Source organism: Macaca fascicularis, chromosome X (genome assembly GCF_037993035.2).
Source record: "Macaca fascicularis isolate 582-1 chromosome X, T2T-MFA8v1.1".
NCBI lineage: Eukaryota > Metazoa > Chordata > Mammalia > Primates > Cercopithecidae > Macaca > Macaca fascicularis.
The window spans coordinates 31,491,477-31,505,095 of NC_088395.1; the positions used below are offsets into that span (position 1 = coordinate 31,491,477).

Sequence of the window (13,619 nt, forward strand, 5' to 3'; positions counted from 1 at the left end):
CAATTTCCTCAGGAGCATACCTTCTGCATCCTATGAAATTGGAAAGGAGAGAAAATGGTTCTCTAATTTTATGGTTAAACTAATTTTAGGGTGTTGGGATATAACATGGTGTCCTTCACACTGAGAAGGTAGACACATCTCTTCCACCATAACCATTACTCTATGTGAATTAACTCATTCAATGTTACAGTAACCATGTTGGAGATGAGTAAATGGACAACCACAGAGATTAAGTGGTCTCAAGGTCACTCAGCTAATATGTTAGATTCCAAAATCTGTGTACTGTAATAATAATAATAATAATAATAATATCAAGAACTAGAATTTGTAGAGTGTTTATCATTTGGCATGTTTGCTTCCAAGCACTTTCCATTTATTTTGACTTATTCATCCTAATAATAAACTGATATTGTAGATAATTTTATTATCCCATTTTTTTTTTCAGATGAAAGACTGAGGCTCAGAAAGGTTACGTAATTTGCTCCAGGTCCCACAGCTAGTAAGTGTGACCTTGAGCACACCGACATTCCCTGTATTTATTGTGCAAACCTACGAAAAACTTTCACATGTAAGTTTGTGATAGGATGCTCTTTCTTTAAATGACTTTTGGACATATCTTACTATTGACTCTTGTTTAAATTAGGATTCCAAAGGGAAAGATGTTTTTAAGAATCCAAGCAGTAAGAGTACAAAGGAACTGCATGGCGGCAATTCACTTCTTCCATCATGATTCAGCATTATTTTCTACGTTTATTGTAAGAAAACTGCTACACAGAGTTTAGATGTTCCCTCTAACTCTCATGTTGACATGTGATCCCCAATGTTGGAGGTGAGGCCTAGTGGAAGGTGTCTGGGTTGTAGGAATGAATCCCTCATGAATGGCTTGGTGCCATTCTCACGGTAGTGAGTGAGGTTTTGCTCTAGCAGTTTTCATGAGAACTGCCACCTCCCCTCCCTCTTTTTCTCCTCTTCTCTTGCTGTGTGATCTTTGTACACCAGCTTCCCTTAGCCTTCTGCCATGAGTGGAAGCAGCCTGAAGCCCTCACCAGAAGCAGATGCTTCTTGTACAGCGTGCAGAACTGAGCCAAATAAACACCTTTTCCTTATAAATTACCCAGCCTCGAGTATTCCCTTATAGCAACACTAAACAGACTAAGACATATACTAAAGTCTAACTTTTCATTGCTTCCAAAATTAATATTAATAATTTGAAAACATTTAGATGGGAATTATAAACTAATATAAAATATCCTATCCTCACAAATATTACCATGAACATTAAATGAAAAAAGTACTTTCATTGTTCTTTACAAATTGTATCTGTATATTATTTTACTGTAACAAAGGACAACAATGTTTACTATGGGCCTACCTGCAGAAGCTTCCATCTGGTGTTCAGGTCTTCCAGGGTGCTGAGATTATATGGTGAGAGCTGAATGCCCAAAGTGGTAAGCTGGCGAGCAAGGTCATTGACGTGGCTCACGTTCTCTTTCAGAGGTGCAATTTCTCCTCGAAGTGCCTGTGTGCAATAGTCAAAAGCAAATTGGAAGATAAGAATATTTAAAACAAGAAGAATTGATACCTGGGCTTATTCTCTTTAGGGTGCGGTGCCAGTAATGTTTGCTCTATGCTATGGTTTGAATGTTTGTGTTCCCCCTCAAATTCCTATGTTGAAATCCTAAAAAATAGAAAGAAAAAGAAATCCCAACACCTAAGGCAATGGTATTAGGAGATGGGGCCTTTAGGGAGGTGATTTTTTGGGATTAGTGCCCTTACAGAAGAGACCTCAGAGAGCTAGCTAGCTCCTTTCGGCATGTGAGGGTGCAGTGAGAAGGTGTTTTCTATGAGGAATGGTCCTTCCCCAGATACCAAATCTGCTGGTATTTTGATCTTGGATGTCTCAACCTCCAGAACAATGAGAAATACATTTTTGTTGTTTCACAACCTATCCAATTTATGGCATTTCTATTATAGCAGCTGGAACAGACTAAAACAGTCTATTATGGTAGTATTATAACAATGGATATTTGTTAATGGAGGAATAATAACTGCTATTTGTTGAGCACTTCCTAGGTGCCTAATGCCATGATGAGCTCTATCCATATATAAACTGATTTTATTTCTTTCCAACAATCCTATGAGGCCAGTAGTTGGAGAATTATAATTTTATATATGAGAAAACAAACTTGCAAAGGTTTGTTTTCAAAACAAACAAACCTTGCCAAACTCTCATGGGTAAAAATTGAGGAACCTGGGATACATATATACAGGTTTGCCTGCCTCTAGAATATATATTCTTAACTATTATATTATATGCTTCCCCTAAGAAATTCTGGATTGGCAAAGTAACAGGAAAAAATATATTGTTGCTGGATTCTAAATTCTACTCATGTCACAACCAGAAATGGATCCTTAATTTTTTTACAATAGAAAGAAACATTCAGTCATAAAATATTGCACGCATACTTTGCACCAACCACATCATAACAGTTTCATTTAGGGAGTAGGATATTTTGTCAAGTCCTAAGAATGACTTCCTGATCTCCTGGTATTTTAGTCTTTGTAGCAATGACTTCAGAAGGCTCCCGAGGGGCTTCTCAGCTCTCTCTGAAGCACTAGAGCAGAAGTCTCTGATGCAATACATCACAGCAATCCATTGAGCAGAAGAACCCTATGCAGATATGGGGAGGATATTACCATGCATCATATCTACCCTATCGAGATGGCATTTATGGATCTTTAACATGATGCATGATGTCCAAATGTTCCAATAAGCAATTTCTAAGGGACAAATTCCCTCATTTAGGAGAACAGTTTGTGTAATGTAATGTCTGTGTACAAGGACAGCATCACTTACTTGACTACACGTGTTGTTTTGACTTGCTTGATCTGGGCAGGTGTTATTTCTCTGTCTGGTTCACCATGTTGATAAAACCACGGGTTACACTGACCTCATTTATAAGCCTTGCATTTCTTCCCACTCCAAATCAAAGGAGCCAGTATGTACATTCAAAATAAGAATGACATTATCCTCTCAAATCAACCCGAATACTTCACTAAACTGTGGTGTTGTGTAGAGTATAAGACTGTTATGTAGTTCTTAGATAATAATATAAGACATTGTGATAATCGCTCTGTTTAACTTAAAGTTTTAAAAAGTGATCATTAAAAACATTACATTAAGCAATCATGGGGTTTCTTTTGGAGGATAATGAAAATGTTCTGGTATTAAACAATGGTGATGGTGGCACAATCTTGTGAATATACTAAACACCATTGAATTGTACACTTCAAAAGAGTGAATTTTAAAGTATGTGAATTATATATTAATAAACACAAACAAAAGAGACCCCTTCTGACCACACACGTACAAAAAAAATCATATGTGATGTATTCATCTTTATTCAACTTCGTGTTAGTGGAATGCCATTGGAATCAGTGTGAAATTCAGAAAGTTTTATAGGGGTTGATACTAAATATTATTCCATTTCCTTATGAATAAATACATGGATTAAAAGTATCAGAATAAGTGCCCGTGGAGAAAGGTGGTTTAAATCCGTATACATGAATACTTATCTCTAAAAGGAAATGATCCATAATAATTTTGTTTCACATAATAGAAAGGTTAGAAAACAGATTTCTTAAATGTCAATGGGGGAAACTTGGACAGGGACAACGATTACAAAATGAAACCATTCTCTTCTGGATAATAACGTGCATTTCTAGTAGCCACAAATAAATATTATGTGAGGGGAAACTGTAAATAGGAAGCTCTGCAGAGAGGGCAAGCCAGCAGGCAACATCTTTCAGTAATACAGGTGAGTCCTTTATGTTAATCATCTCTCTTTATAAGCAAGACTCTCAAGCCAGTAAGCTGATTATCCTACCTCGTTAAGTCATATCTAGATTTCAGTTCCCTTTAGGTGACATAATGTATATTTTCAAATGTCTCTTATTAGAATATTTTGATTTTCATTTTCTCCCCCAAATTCCTGAGCACACATTTTAATCCTGCATCAATGTTTTGGAGGATGAAAGGGATTCAAAAATAAGTTTTGGTACTCATAATGAATTGCAACGTTCTCCCTTTTCCTCTCTTTTTTTTTTCCTTTTTAAAATTTACTTTTCTTCTTTAAAGTTTACCATAAGATCTTGTCATTTCTTTTTTTTTTTGGCTCCTTTCAGGCAATGATAATGGAAGTTCTCTTAACTAATTGCCACTTAAGACTCACCAAATTAGCCAAAGTCTTCATTCTGTTTGTGAAACAGCAGTGATGGGAACCTCGCACAGCCTCAATAAAATGTTCGAGGTGCCTGTCAGTAGGTGTGGACCTTCTGCTCCCATTAGTTGACTTTTTACAACCGTCAGTTGTGTGTATGTTCTCAAACCTATCTTTGCCAGTAACTATTGTGACTACATAATTTCATAAATATCTCCTAAATCATAAAAATATTAGTTTAAAAAGAAAAGAAAAAAGTTATGATTTCTATAAAAACCAGGCCAAGTACTCTGGAAAGCTACTTCAAAAAGAAAAAGAAAATAAATATTGTTGAAGTAGTTGTGAATAAGACAACTGCTAAAGATGAAGAAAACAACCCAGACCAGGCGCAGTGGCTCGCGCCTGTAATTCCAGCACTTTGGGAGGCCGAGGAGGGTGGAAGGGTGATCACTTGAGGTCAGCAGTTCGAGACCAGACTGGCCAACATGGTGAAACTCTGTCTCTCCTAAAAATACAAAAATTGGTTGGGCGTGGTGGTGCATGCCTGCAGTCCCAGCTACTCGGGAGGCTGAGGCATGAGAATCGCTTGAACCTGGGAGGTGGAGGTTGCAGTGAGCCAAGATGGCACCACTGCACTCACTCCAGCCAGGATGACCCAGCGAGACTCTGTCTCAAAAAACACACACAAAAAAAGGAAAAAATGCCAAATGTTCAGTTTAATCTGAATTCCTAAATTTCTGTTAAAATATTTGACAATGGAAACTTTGATTGGTGCGAGGTCAGTTGATAAACAGATAACTGGGGACAAAGGTTCACTTCAGGGAAATCTCTAGATGGGGCTGAGCAGACTAAAGGACTTCAGTCGTCTAGAAATCATGAGGGCACTCAACACATGAAGGTGGAAGAAAGGAGATAACAGATGGTAGGAAAGATAAAAAGGAAAAGGAGGCAGGAGAATGCTCATGCCAGTCTTCACTTTGGCATTTGACTTAGGTTTCGGTAGCAGCTCTGTACCACCCAAGGATGGCTCACTGCTGTGGGATCTCAGTGCCCAGAAACATACATAACAAGAAGTGTGGCCACCTAAACACAGAGTCACAAGACCCTCACCCTGTAAAGGGTGAACACAGGTACTTTGCTATTTAAATAGATGTGACATTGGTTTGGCTATATTTCACAGATTAGAGCTTTTAATATGACACACATAAATTTGTGTTTAAATTATTAAACACTATACCTAAAATGTCAAAAAGCACAGTTAACGCTGAGCAATACAATGTGCTATTTAAATGATATCAGGATTGCATTAGGTTTTACTCTAGCTTGGAAGCAGTTAGTGAGAAAACATTGAAGAAAGCCATTATACGGTGGGTTTTCTTCGAATCACTTAAACATCTGGAATATGTTCTCCATGAAACAGCAAACCAAGTCTAATTTTATTATGACTAGTTTCACGCAGGCAGAATTTTCAGTTCATTAAATGTTGTCTGATTATAGATACAAAAGTACTGATTTAGAATGATATGTAAGTCTGATATAATAAGTTTTTTCTTCATAAAAATTAAATTGCCTGTCATATCTTTGCTTATCTTTATGTAGCTAAGGATTTGTTCAAATACACATTTAAAATTACAGTCATCTACTACTTTTCTAAGACAAGGAAGGAATTGCCTATTAACAAGGGAATCTCATTTTTGAGAGAGGAATTTTGACTTGACAGTTAAGAGAACATTTCTACTGCAAAGCACAGAAGGTCAGTTGGAAAGACTGGAAAGAGTAAATTGAGGGAATTCTGCTTGGAGGGGTTTTATTTCCTCTGTGAAGTAGGAATCAACAGACCTGGTATAGTCTGCAGTGCCTGGCATAGCGTGCAGTGCCTGGTGTGCAATGAATAGTCACTGAATGAAAACATGAATTAAGGGTAAGTGGGAACATTTGAATTAATCGTAATAGAGACTGTGAGAGGGAGTTGACCTAAGAAATGTAATGAGGTTGGCAAACAGTGTTGAGGGCCCACTTGAGGATGCGGTTCAACATTTTTTAGCAGAATCAATCTGCCTGACTTTCTCATTTTCTCCAACAGTGTTGCATGTAAGCATGGAGAAAACAGTTGATCCAGGTTTGGGGTTTCGTCAGATGACTGTGGCTCACACATTTAGGGATAAGGAAGTTTCAATACTAGCCAGGATGTAATTGAAAAAACATACTGTGGAATCTAAACTGGATTAGGAGGAAAGCAAAGCAAAATGAAGCTTGTAGAGAAAGTAGAGGGGTCAGTTGTGGAGGTCCAGGATAATCCATAAAAGGCCACAGCAGGAGTAGCTGCACAAACAAGCGACAGAGAGGGGAGACTCTGGGATGCTCACATTAGCTCTACTGGATTTGCCACTTATGAGTTTATTTATAAATGGTGTGAGAGATATATATATATATCTGGCTATATATATATATATCTGGCTATATATATATAAATATATATAGTGCTACTCAGCATTTGAAAAACTTCCCTTCTTAGGGATGTTAAATATTCCTCCCAAAATCTTAACCGCTAACTCATAGAGGTCCTGTCTCACTTACTACAAATTCAGAATTACTAGGTTCCAACAATGAAGTGTTATTCTTGGGCTATGTACACTGTGCAGAGAAATTTACATGACAAATATTACTTAGTAGGGACTGATAGCATTGCTGTCTACCATGAATCCTTGTCAAACAAATGTTCGTTAACCAAGACTCTTGAAAAATAGCCTAAAATGAGGAGTTGCTAGGAAAAGTCCCAGCATTCTTCATGCTGAGCTAGTCATGAGAAGCCAAGGATGAGCAATTAGAAATCATGTCCTATAAATATTGGTGTTTACTACTTATCCTGGGGTTCTTCCATGTGGTTCAGGGAAGCCCTCACAGAATGCAGTTACCCAGGAATTGGCAGCAGGTACAGCCCAGCTATGTTTTGCAGCTTCTGCATTTATCAGCAGCTATATCATCCTCATGGGGCCAAGAGAGTCAAGGATTGCATCTTGCTTTTTCCAGATGATCAGAGGCCTACTGGAATCTCTCAAAAACCTGGGCGGAATGAGCTACTCAAGTGCTGTTGAAACAATTAAAAAGAAACACAAGTTGGGGTGTAAGCAAGCCCTTCATGAAATGTATCAGGCTCAGAGACTTCCATCGTTATCTGTAATTTTTGACTTTTCACTCTGGTTGGTTTCCTGACTGTTCTGGTGCCCAGAATGTAGGTACCGCTTTTCTTTCCGATACCTACTGCCTTCATCCAGGTTTTAGGGAAGCAGAGTCTGAGTGCTCTTAAGAAAAAGGGAGTGATAGAAGCAGGAAGACAGGGCAAGAAAGTTAAGTTGGGATGTGGTATGGGCTGGAGACCAGCATCAATCTGGCCCCATGGGAATTTCCAGAGCACAAATTGTACAACAGCAGGTCCCATGTTGAGACAAAGGGGTTGTCCCTTTGTACCCCTGGTGGTTTTAAGCGAGAAGGTGTGGTGGAACGTGCCAGTCAAGGTGGCTTGCTTTTGACTGAGGGAGGTTCTCTGGAAAGGGGTGAAACCACAAGGCTTTAGCAGCCAATACTCAGAGTCACTGAGGAATGGGTGCACCAACCCAGTGAACGAATCTGGCTGGGGCACCAACAGCATCCACTACTTAGATTAACTTCATCTGCTTTCCCAATAGCCATTACCTTTGAACTTCAGTTGTCAAGCACTTATATTTTAGTTTTTTGTTGTTGTTGTTGTTGTTGTTTTTTCAGGAGACTTCTTTTCTTTTCTTTTCTTCTTTTTTTTTCTTTCCTTTTTTATACAGAAGACTTCTTCCTTTCTTTTTTTTGGGAGACTTCTTTCTCTCTGTTTTTTCCTTCCTTCCTTCCTTTCCTTTTTTTCTTTCCTTCCTTTCCTTCCTTTTTTGTTTCCCCTCCAAGGTGGAGTTTCACTCTTGTTGCCCAGGCTGGAGTGCAATGGGACGATCCGATCTCGGCTCACTGCAACTGCTACCTCCCGGGTTCAAGTGATCCTCCTGCCTCAGCCTCCTGAGTAGCTGGGATTACAGGTGCCTGCCACCACGCCTGGCTAATTTTGCATTTTTAGAAGAGATGGGGTTTCACCATGTTGGCCAGGCTGGTCTCAAACTCTTGACCTCAGGTGATCCACCTGCCTCGGCCTCCCAAAGCGCTGGGATTATAGGCCTGAGCCACCGCGCCTGGCCTGCAGGAGACTTCTTAACTGAATTCTCATTACTAACACTATGGGGCTATTTCATAGCTCTCTAACAAAACTGGGATTGTCACCCTTTCTTTAAAGTTGAGTCCCTCATTTCTGCCAAATTCTGAGGGACTGTGTGGAGCTAAGACAAAGGGAATGCTTTGCAGACTGAGTGAATACAACCCTCTGCCTTTAGCATCACTTATGCTTCTGGTAGAGACATTCTTGACAATAAATTATGCCATTGAAGCATGTACTTTTTTAAAAAAAAAGTAGAGATGTGATTGCATTTTTTTTCCAGCAACAGTTTTTATTGTGAGAGCCTGAAGACAAAATATTATGCAGTTTCTTTTCATTGTCTCCTTGCATTCAGTTTTCAGGGCAATTCTTGTAAACTTTCATATTTGGGCATGAACACTTTTGACGAGCAAACTGAATAAGAATATAAATAATGAAACAGACTCAGAACTAATGGCCTAGATTTAGCATAATCAGAAACACTTAAGAAAGGTTAAAGTAAAAAAAAAATAAGATCTTAGGAAAACAATATCAAGTTTGTAGGCATGAAGAAATTTAGGGCTTTTATTTCCCAAGCGATTATCAGTAATTAGATTTTAAGTATGGTTTCTTCTCAGACTCAACACACTTCCAAATTTGTGGCATTAAAAAAATAGCAATTAACTGCTCCGTGTTTTCCATAAAGAATCCACATCTTTTTATGAAAAACAATCTCGGCCAGGCACGGTGGCTCATGCCTGTAATCCTAGCAGTTTGGGAGGCTGAGGCGGGTGGATCACCTGAAGTCAGGAGTTCCAGACGAACCTGACCAATAGGATGAAGCCCTGTCTCTAGTAAAAACAGAAAAATTAGCCAGGCATGGTGGTACACACCTGTAATCCCAGCTGCTCTGGAGGCTGAGGCAGGAGAATGGCTTGAACCCAGGAGGTGGAGGTTGCAGTGAGCCGAGATTGCAACATTGCACTCCAGCCTGGGCAACAAGAGCAAAACTCTGTCTCAAAAACAAAACAAAAACAAAAACAAAAAACTCTAGTTTCTCTTTACAATATCGAAAAAGAATATATACCCAAACATAAAACGATAACTTTTTCTTTTTAACATTTTCTCTTTGCATTGATCATAATTCTTCATCTTTTAGGACATGGCTTTCTATGAAGCTTGTAACTCCAATGTTCTTAAAATAAAAGCCGAATTATATCTTGGCCATATTAATAGTGTCCATCATCTTTCTTTTCTGTGTGCTCATATTTCCTTCGTGTATAAAATTTGGAAATGAGGAACAGGGAAGTATTGACCACAAAGGAAAAGTTTTTATTTTTAAGAACAAGTTGAACATAGCAGCAGCAATTGATATTTTCCAAACCATACACCCAGTAAGGGGTTAGTATTCAAAATACACAAGGAACTCCTACAACTCAATAGCAAGAAAACAAATCACCTGACTAAAAACTGAGGAAGTAACCTGAATAGACATATCTCCAAAGAAGATATAGAAATGAGTATTCAGATTTATAGACAGGAAGTAGAATGGTGGTTTCCAGGGGCTGGGGGCAGGAAGCAATGGGGAATTATTGTTGTGTTTTCTTTTTTGTTCCTTTTGTTGCCCAGGCTGGAGTGCAGTGGCACGATTTCGATCTCAGCTCACGGCAACCTCCGCCTCCCAGGTTCAAGCGATTCTCCTGCCTCAGCCTTCCAAGTAGCTGGGATTACAGGTGTGCGCCACCACACCTGGCTAATTTTTGTATTTTTAGTAGAGATGGGGTTTCATCATGTTGGCCTGGTTGGTCTTGAACCCCTGACCTCAGGTGATCCGTCTGCCTTGGCCTCCCAAAGTGTTGGGATTACACGTGTGAGCCACCATGCCCAGCAGGGATTATTGTTGAATAGACACAGAGTTTCAGTTTTGCAAGATGAGAAGAGTTCTGGAGATGATGGTGATGGCAGCAGAACAACATAAATGTACATAATGCCATGGAAGTATACATTTAAATAGAGTTAAGATAGTAAACTTCATGTAATTTGTATTTTACCACAATTTTTAAAAATCGAAATAAGTACAATTTATAGAAGAAGAAACTTGAACAAATTTTAGTTACTTTAATTTCCTTGGGAAAACGTTTCTATAATCCTAACTCTGACTGCCAGTTATCTTCCCTTTATAGACAAAAAGCAAGCAAAAACAAAACAAAAACCAAAAAAACAAAACAAAACAAAAAACCCCACAAAACACTTCAAGCTTTCCAATGACACAATTAAAACAAATAAAAAGGTAGTTCATGAGTGTTTCACAGAGGCTAAATACAAAATATGCACAATTAACACAAAAAGGTTTTTAATGAGTACAAATAAGTCATTTAAGCAGGCCATGCTTTAGGTTGCTAAGGAAACAGAAAAAAATACCAGTATTTTCTGTCTGAAAAATTTTTATTATATATGACAAAATGAAGCAAAATGGCAGTTAATGAAACCTATTAACTTCTTTAAAAGTAAGTAATAAACTTTGGGAGGCCGAGACAGGCGGATCACGAGGTCAGGAGATCGAGACCATCCTGGCTAACACGGTGAAACCCCGTCTCTACTAAAAAATACAAAAAACTAGCCGGGCGAGGTGGCGGGCGCCTGTAGTCCCAGCTACTCGGGAGGCTGAGGCAGGAGAATGGCGTGAACCCGGGAGGCGGAGCTTGCAGTGAGCTGAGATCCCGCCACTGCACTCCAGTCTGGGCGACAGAGCGAGACTCCGTCTCAAAAAAAAAAAAAAAAAAAAGGAAGTAATAATCCATAAACCATTAAAATATCAACCATGAGGATGTTTATCTTCAAATTCAGAAGTTATTTTAGACAGATGAAGTTTTACTTTTTTTTTGAGATGGAGTTTTGCTCTTGTTGCCCAGGATGGAGTGCAGTGGTGCGATCTCGGCTCACTGCACCCTCCGCCTCCTGGGTTCAAGCGATTCTCCTGCCTCAACCTCCCGAGTAGCTGGGATTATAGGTGCCTACCACCATGCCTGGCTAATTTTTCTAGTTTTAGCAGAGACTGGGTTTCACCATGTTGGCCAGGCTGGTCTTGAAATCCTGACCTCAGGTGATCCACCCACCTCGGCCTCCCAAAGTGTTGGGATTACAGGCGTGAGCCACCATGCCCGGCCTTAAGTTTTACATTTAACAAATTTTTGGGCTTGCAATCGTTTCTTGGTATGTGCCACATGTGTTAACCACCACTGTCCCTGAATGGGCCCTCTCCCTCCCCTAAATAACTCAAAACATTAGTCTAAGGCAGTGATTCTCACACACTAGTGTGCATCTCATCATCATGTGAAAGGCTTGTTAACACAGAGATTGCTGAGTCCCACTTAGTGCTTTTGATTCAATGGGTCTAAGGTGGGCCTGAGAATTTGGCATTTCTAACAAGAAGTTAGAAAATGCTGAGTTCCTAGAACTCATCAAGCTTTTAAAAATTTATTTGTTTTTATTTTATTTTTCAGACAGGGTCTCTCTCTGTTGCCCAGGCTGGAGTGCAGCAGTGCAATCATAGCTCACTGCAGCCTCAAACTCCTGGGCTCAAGCGATCCTCCTGCTTCAGCCTCCCAAGTTAGCCAGGACTACAGGCACACACCACTGGCATTGATTTTTTTTTTTTTTTTTTTTTTTTTTTTGAGAGACGGGGTCTCTCTATGTTTTCTAGGCTGGTCTCAAACTCCTGGACTCAAGTGATCCTCCCAAAGTGTTACAGTTACAAGCATGAGCCACCGTGCCTGGCCCAAGCTTACTCTTGACTTAGAACCTTCAGATACACTGTTCCCTTTGCTTGGAGTTTTACATATCCACTTTATGCCTAGCTGGCTCTTATTCATATACTTCTGATCTCGGTTAGATGTGACTATTAAAGATAGCCTATCCCCAGTTTGTTGCCTTATATAAAGTGTCTCCTTTTCCCCTGACTCTTAACATCCTAGTTTCCTTCTTAACCCTGATCACAATTTGCAAGTACATATATATTTGCCTATTCATTTATCCATTGTCTGTTCCCAAGACCAGAAAATTTATTAAGGCTATTCTACATTATTGTTTTTCACCAGTATATGCCAAGTCCTAGTACATGATAATACCTCAATACATTTTTATTAAAGAACAAGCAGTCAAGAGAATTAGGCACTTCTGTACTAATTACTCATACTTCAGACCAATAGCTATTCTCAGACTGCTTCATAAACATAGGTTCTTACAGAAACCTGACACTGAGTTCCTAAATAAGAGAAAGCTGCTCATTTTCCTTAAATTCCATATCTGAATTATTTATATCTATCACTTGATCTATATTGGAGCATTTGCTAATTTCTGAAGCATCTCTCACTCTTTGGGCAAGAATATAACATTTCAGTTTTTGGTCTCTACCAGAGATTTTTAAAATAAAAATGGAGTAAGTGGGAAAAAAGAGAGGAAGTAACCTATTCAAGGAAAATATATTCTGCTTGTTGGTGGTGGTACAAGTTAGTGCATGTTTTCGAGGGCATTTTAAAAACACAGAATAAAAGCATTAAAAATATTTATATATGAAAAGACTAGAAGACTACAAACCAAGGCCATCATGTAGAGTGGAATAGTAAAATTCAACTGAAATCCAGCCTGGGCTCTATTACCAAATTGGTTAGGCTTGGCATAGGACCAGGGATCGCTTCAAAAAAACAGTGCCTTTTTCTTCTTTGCCCAATGAGGCCCTTGCAGGGATTGGGATTATAGTTGCTGGGGCTGAGATTACAGATGATCTCTCTCTCTCTCTCTCCCCCATCTCCTCCCTAATTTTTGGGCTTTTCTACTAAAGAAAAGTTACTTAAATAATGATATGAACTAAGAAGTCATCAAATAATAGACTGTAACGAAGTTCATTTACAAATATTTTGCACTTGCGTAGAAAAGGGACAGTAACATGCATACTTTAGGGGTGTTACAAAGATGGATGAGAAGTTTAGGCATATTAGCTATAAAGTACAATTTTTGACCAAGAAACTGCAGGACAAAGTATAATATTGTAGATAGCAGTCTCAAAGAGATTCTGTTTTCACTTATTTAAACCAAATTAAGCTACCTCTGCATGTCTGAATGATGATTAATAGAGGAATCTAGGATTGCGAGTTACCCGTGCAATATGCTGTACCTAGTTTGCTTTATATGGA

General features: G+C 39.0%; 1 protein-coding gene across 17 annotated transcripts in view; it reads right to left on the reverse strand.

Annotated features, from left to right (window-relative positions):
* Nucleotides 1-13,619, reverse strand: part of DMD (dystrophin) — a 2,153,717-nt gene that overhangs the window by 335,246 nt on the left and 1,804,852 nt on the right. For all 17 annotated transcript variants that reach the window (XM_015443662.3, XM_065538825.1, XM_065538826.1 and 14 more), the window contains one exon: nucleotides 1,373-1,519. In XM_015443662.3, the coding sequence (XP_015299148.3) occupies nucleotides 1,373-1,519 (147 nt within the window). The remainder of the gene's footprint in view (nucleotides 1-1,372; nucleotides 1,520-13,619) is intronic.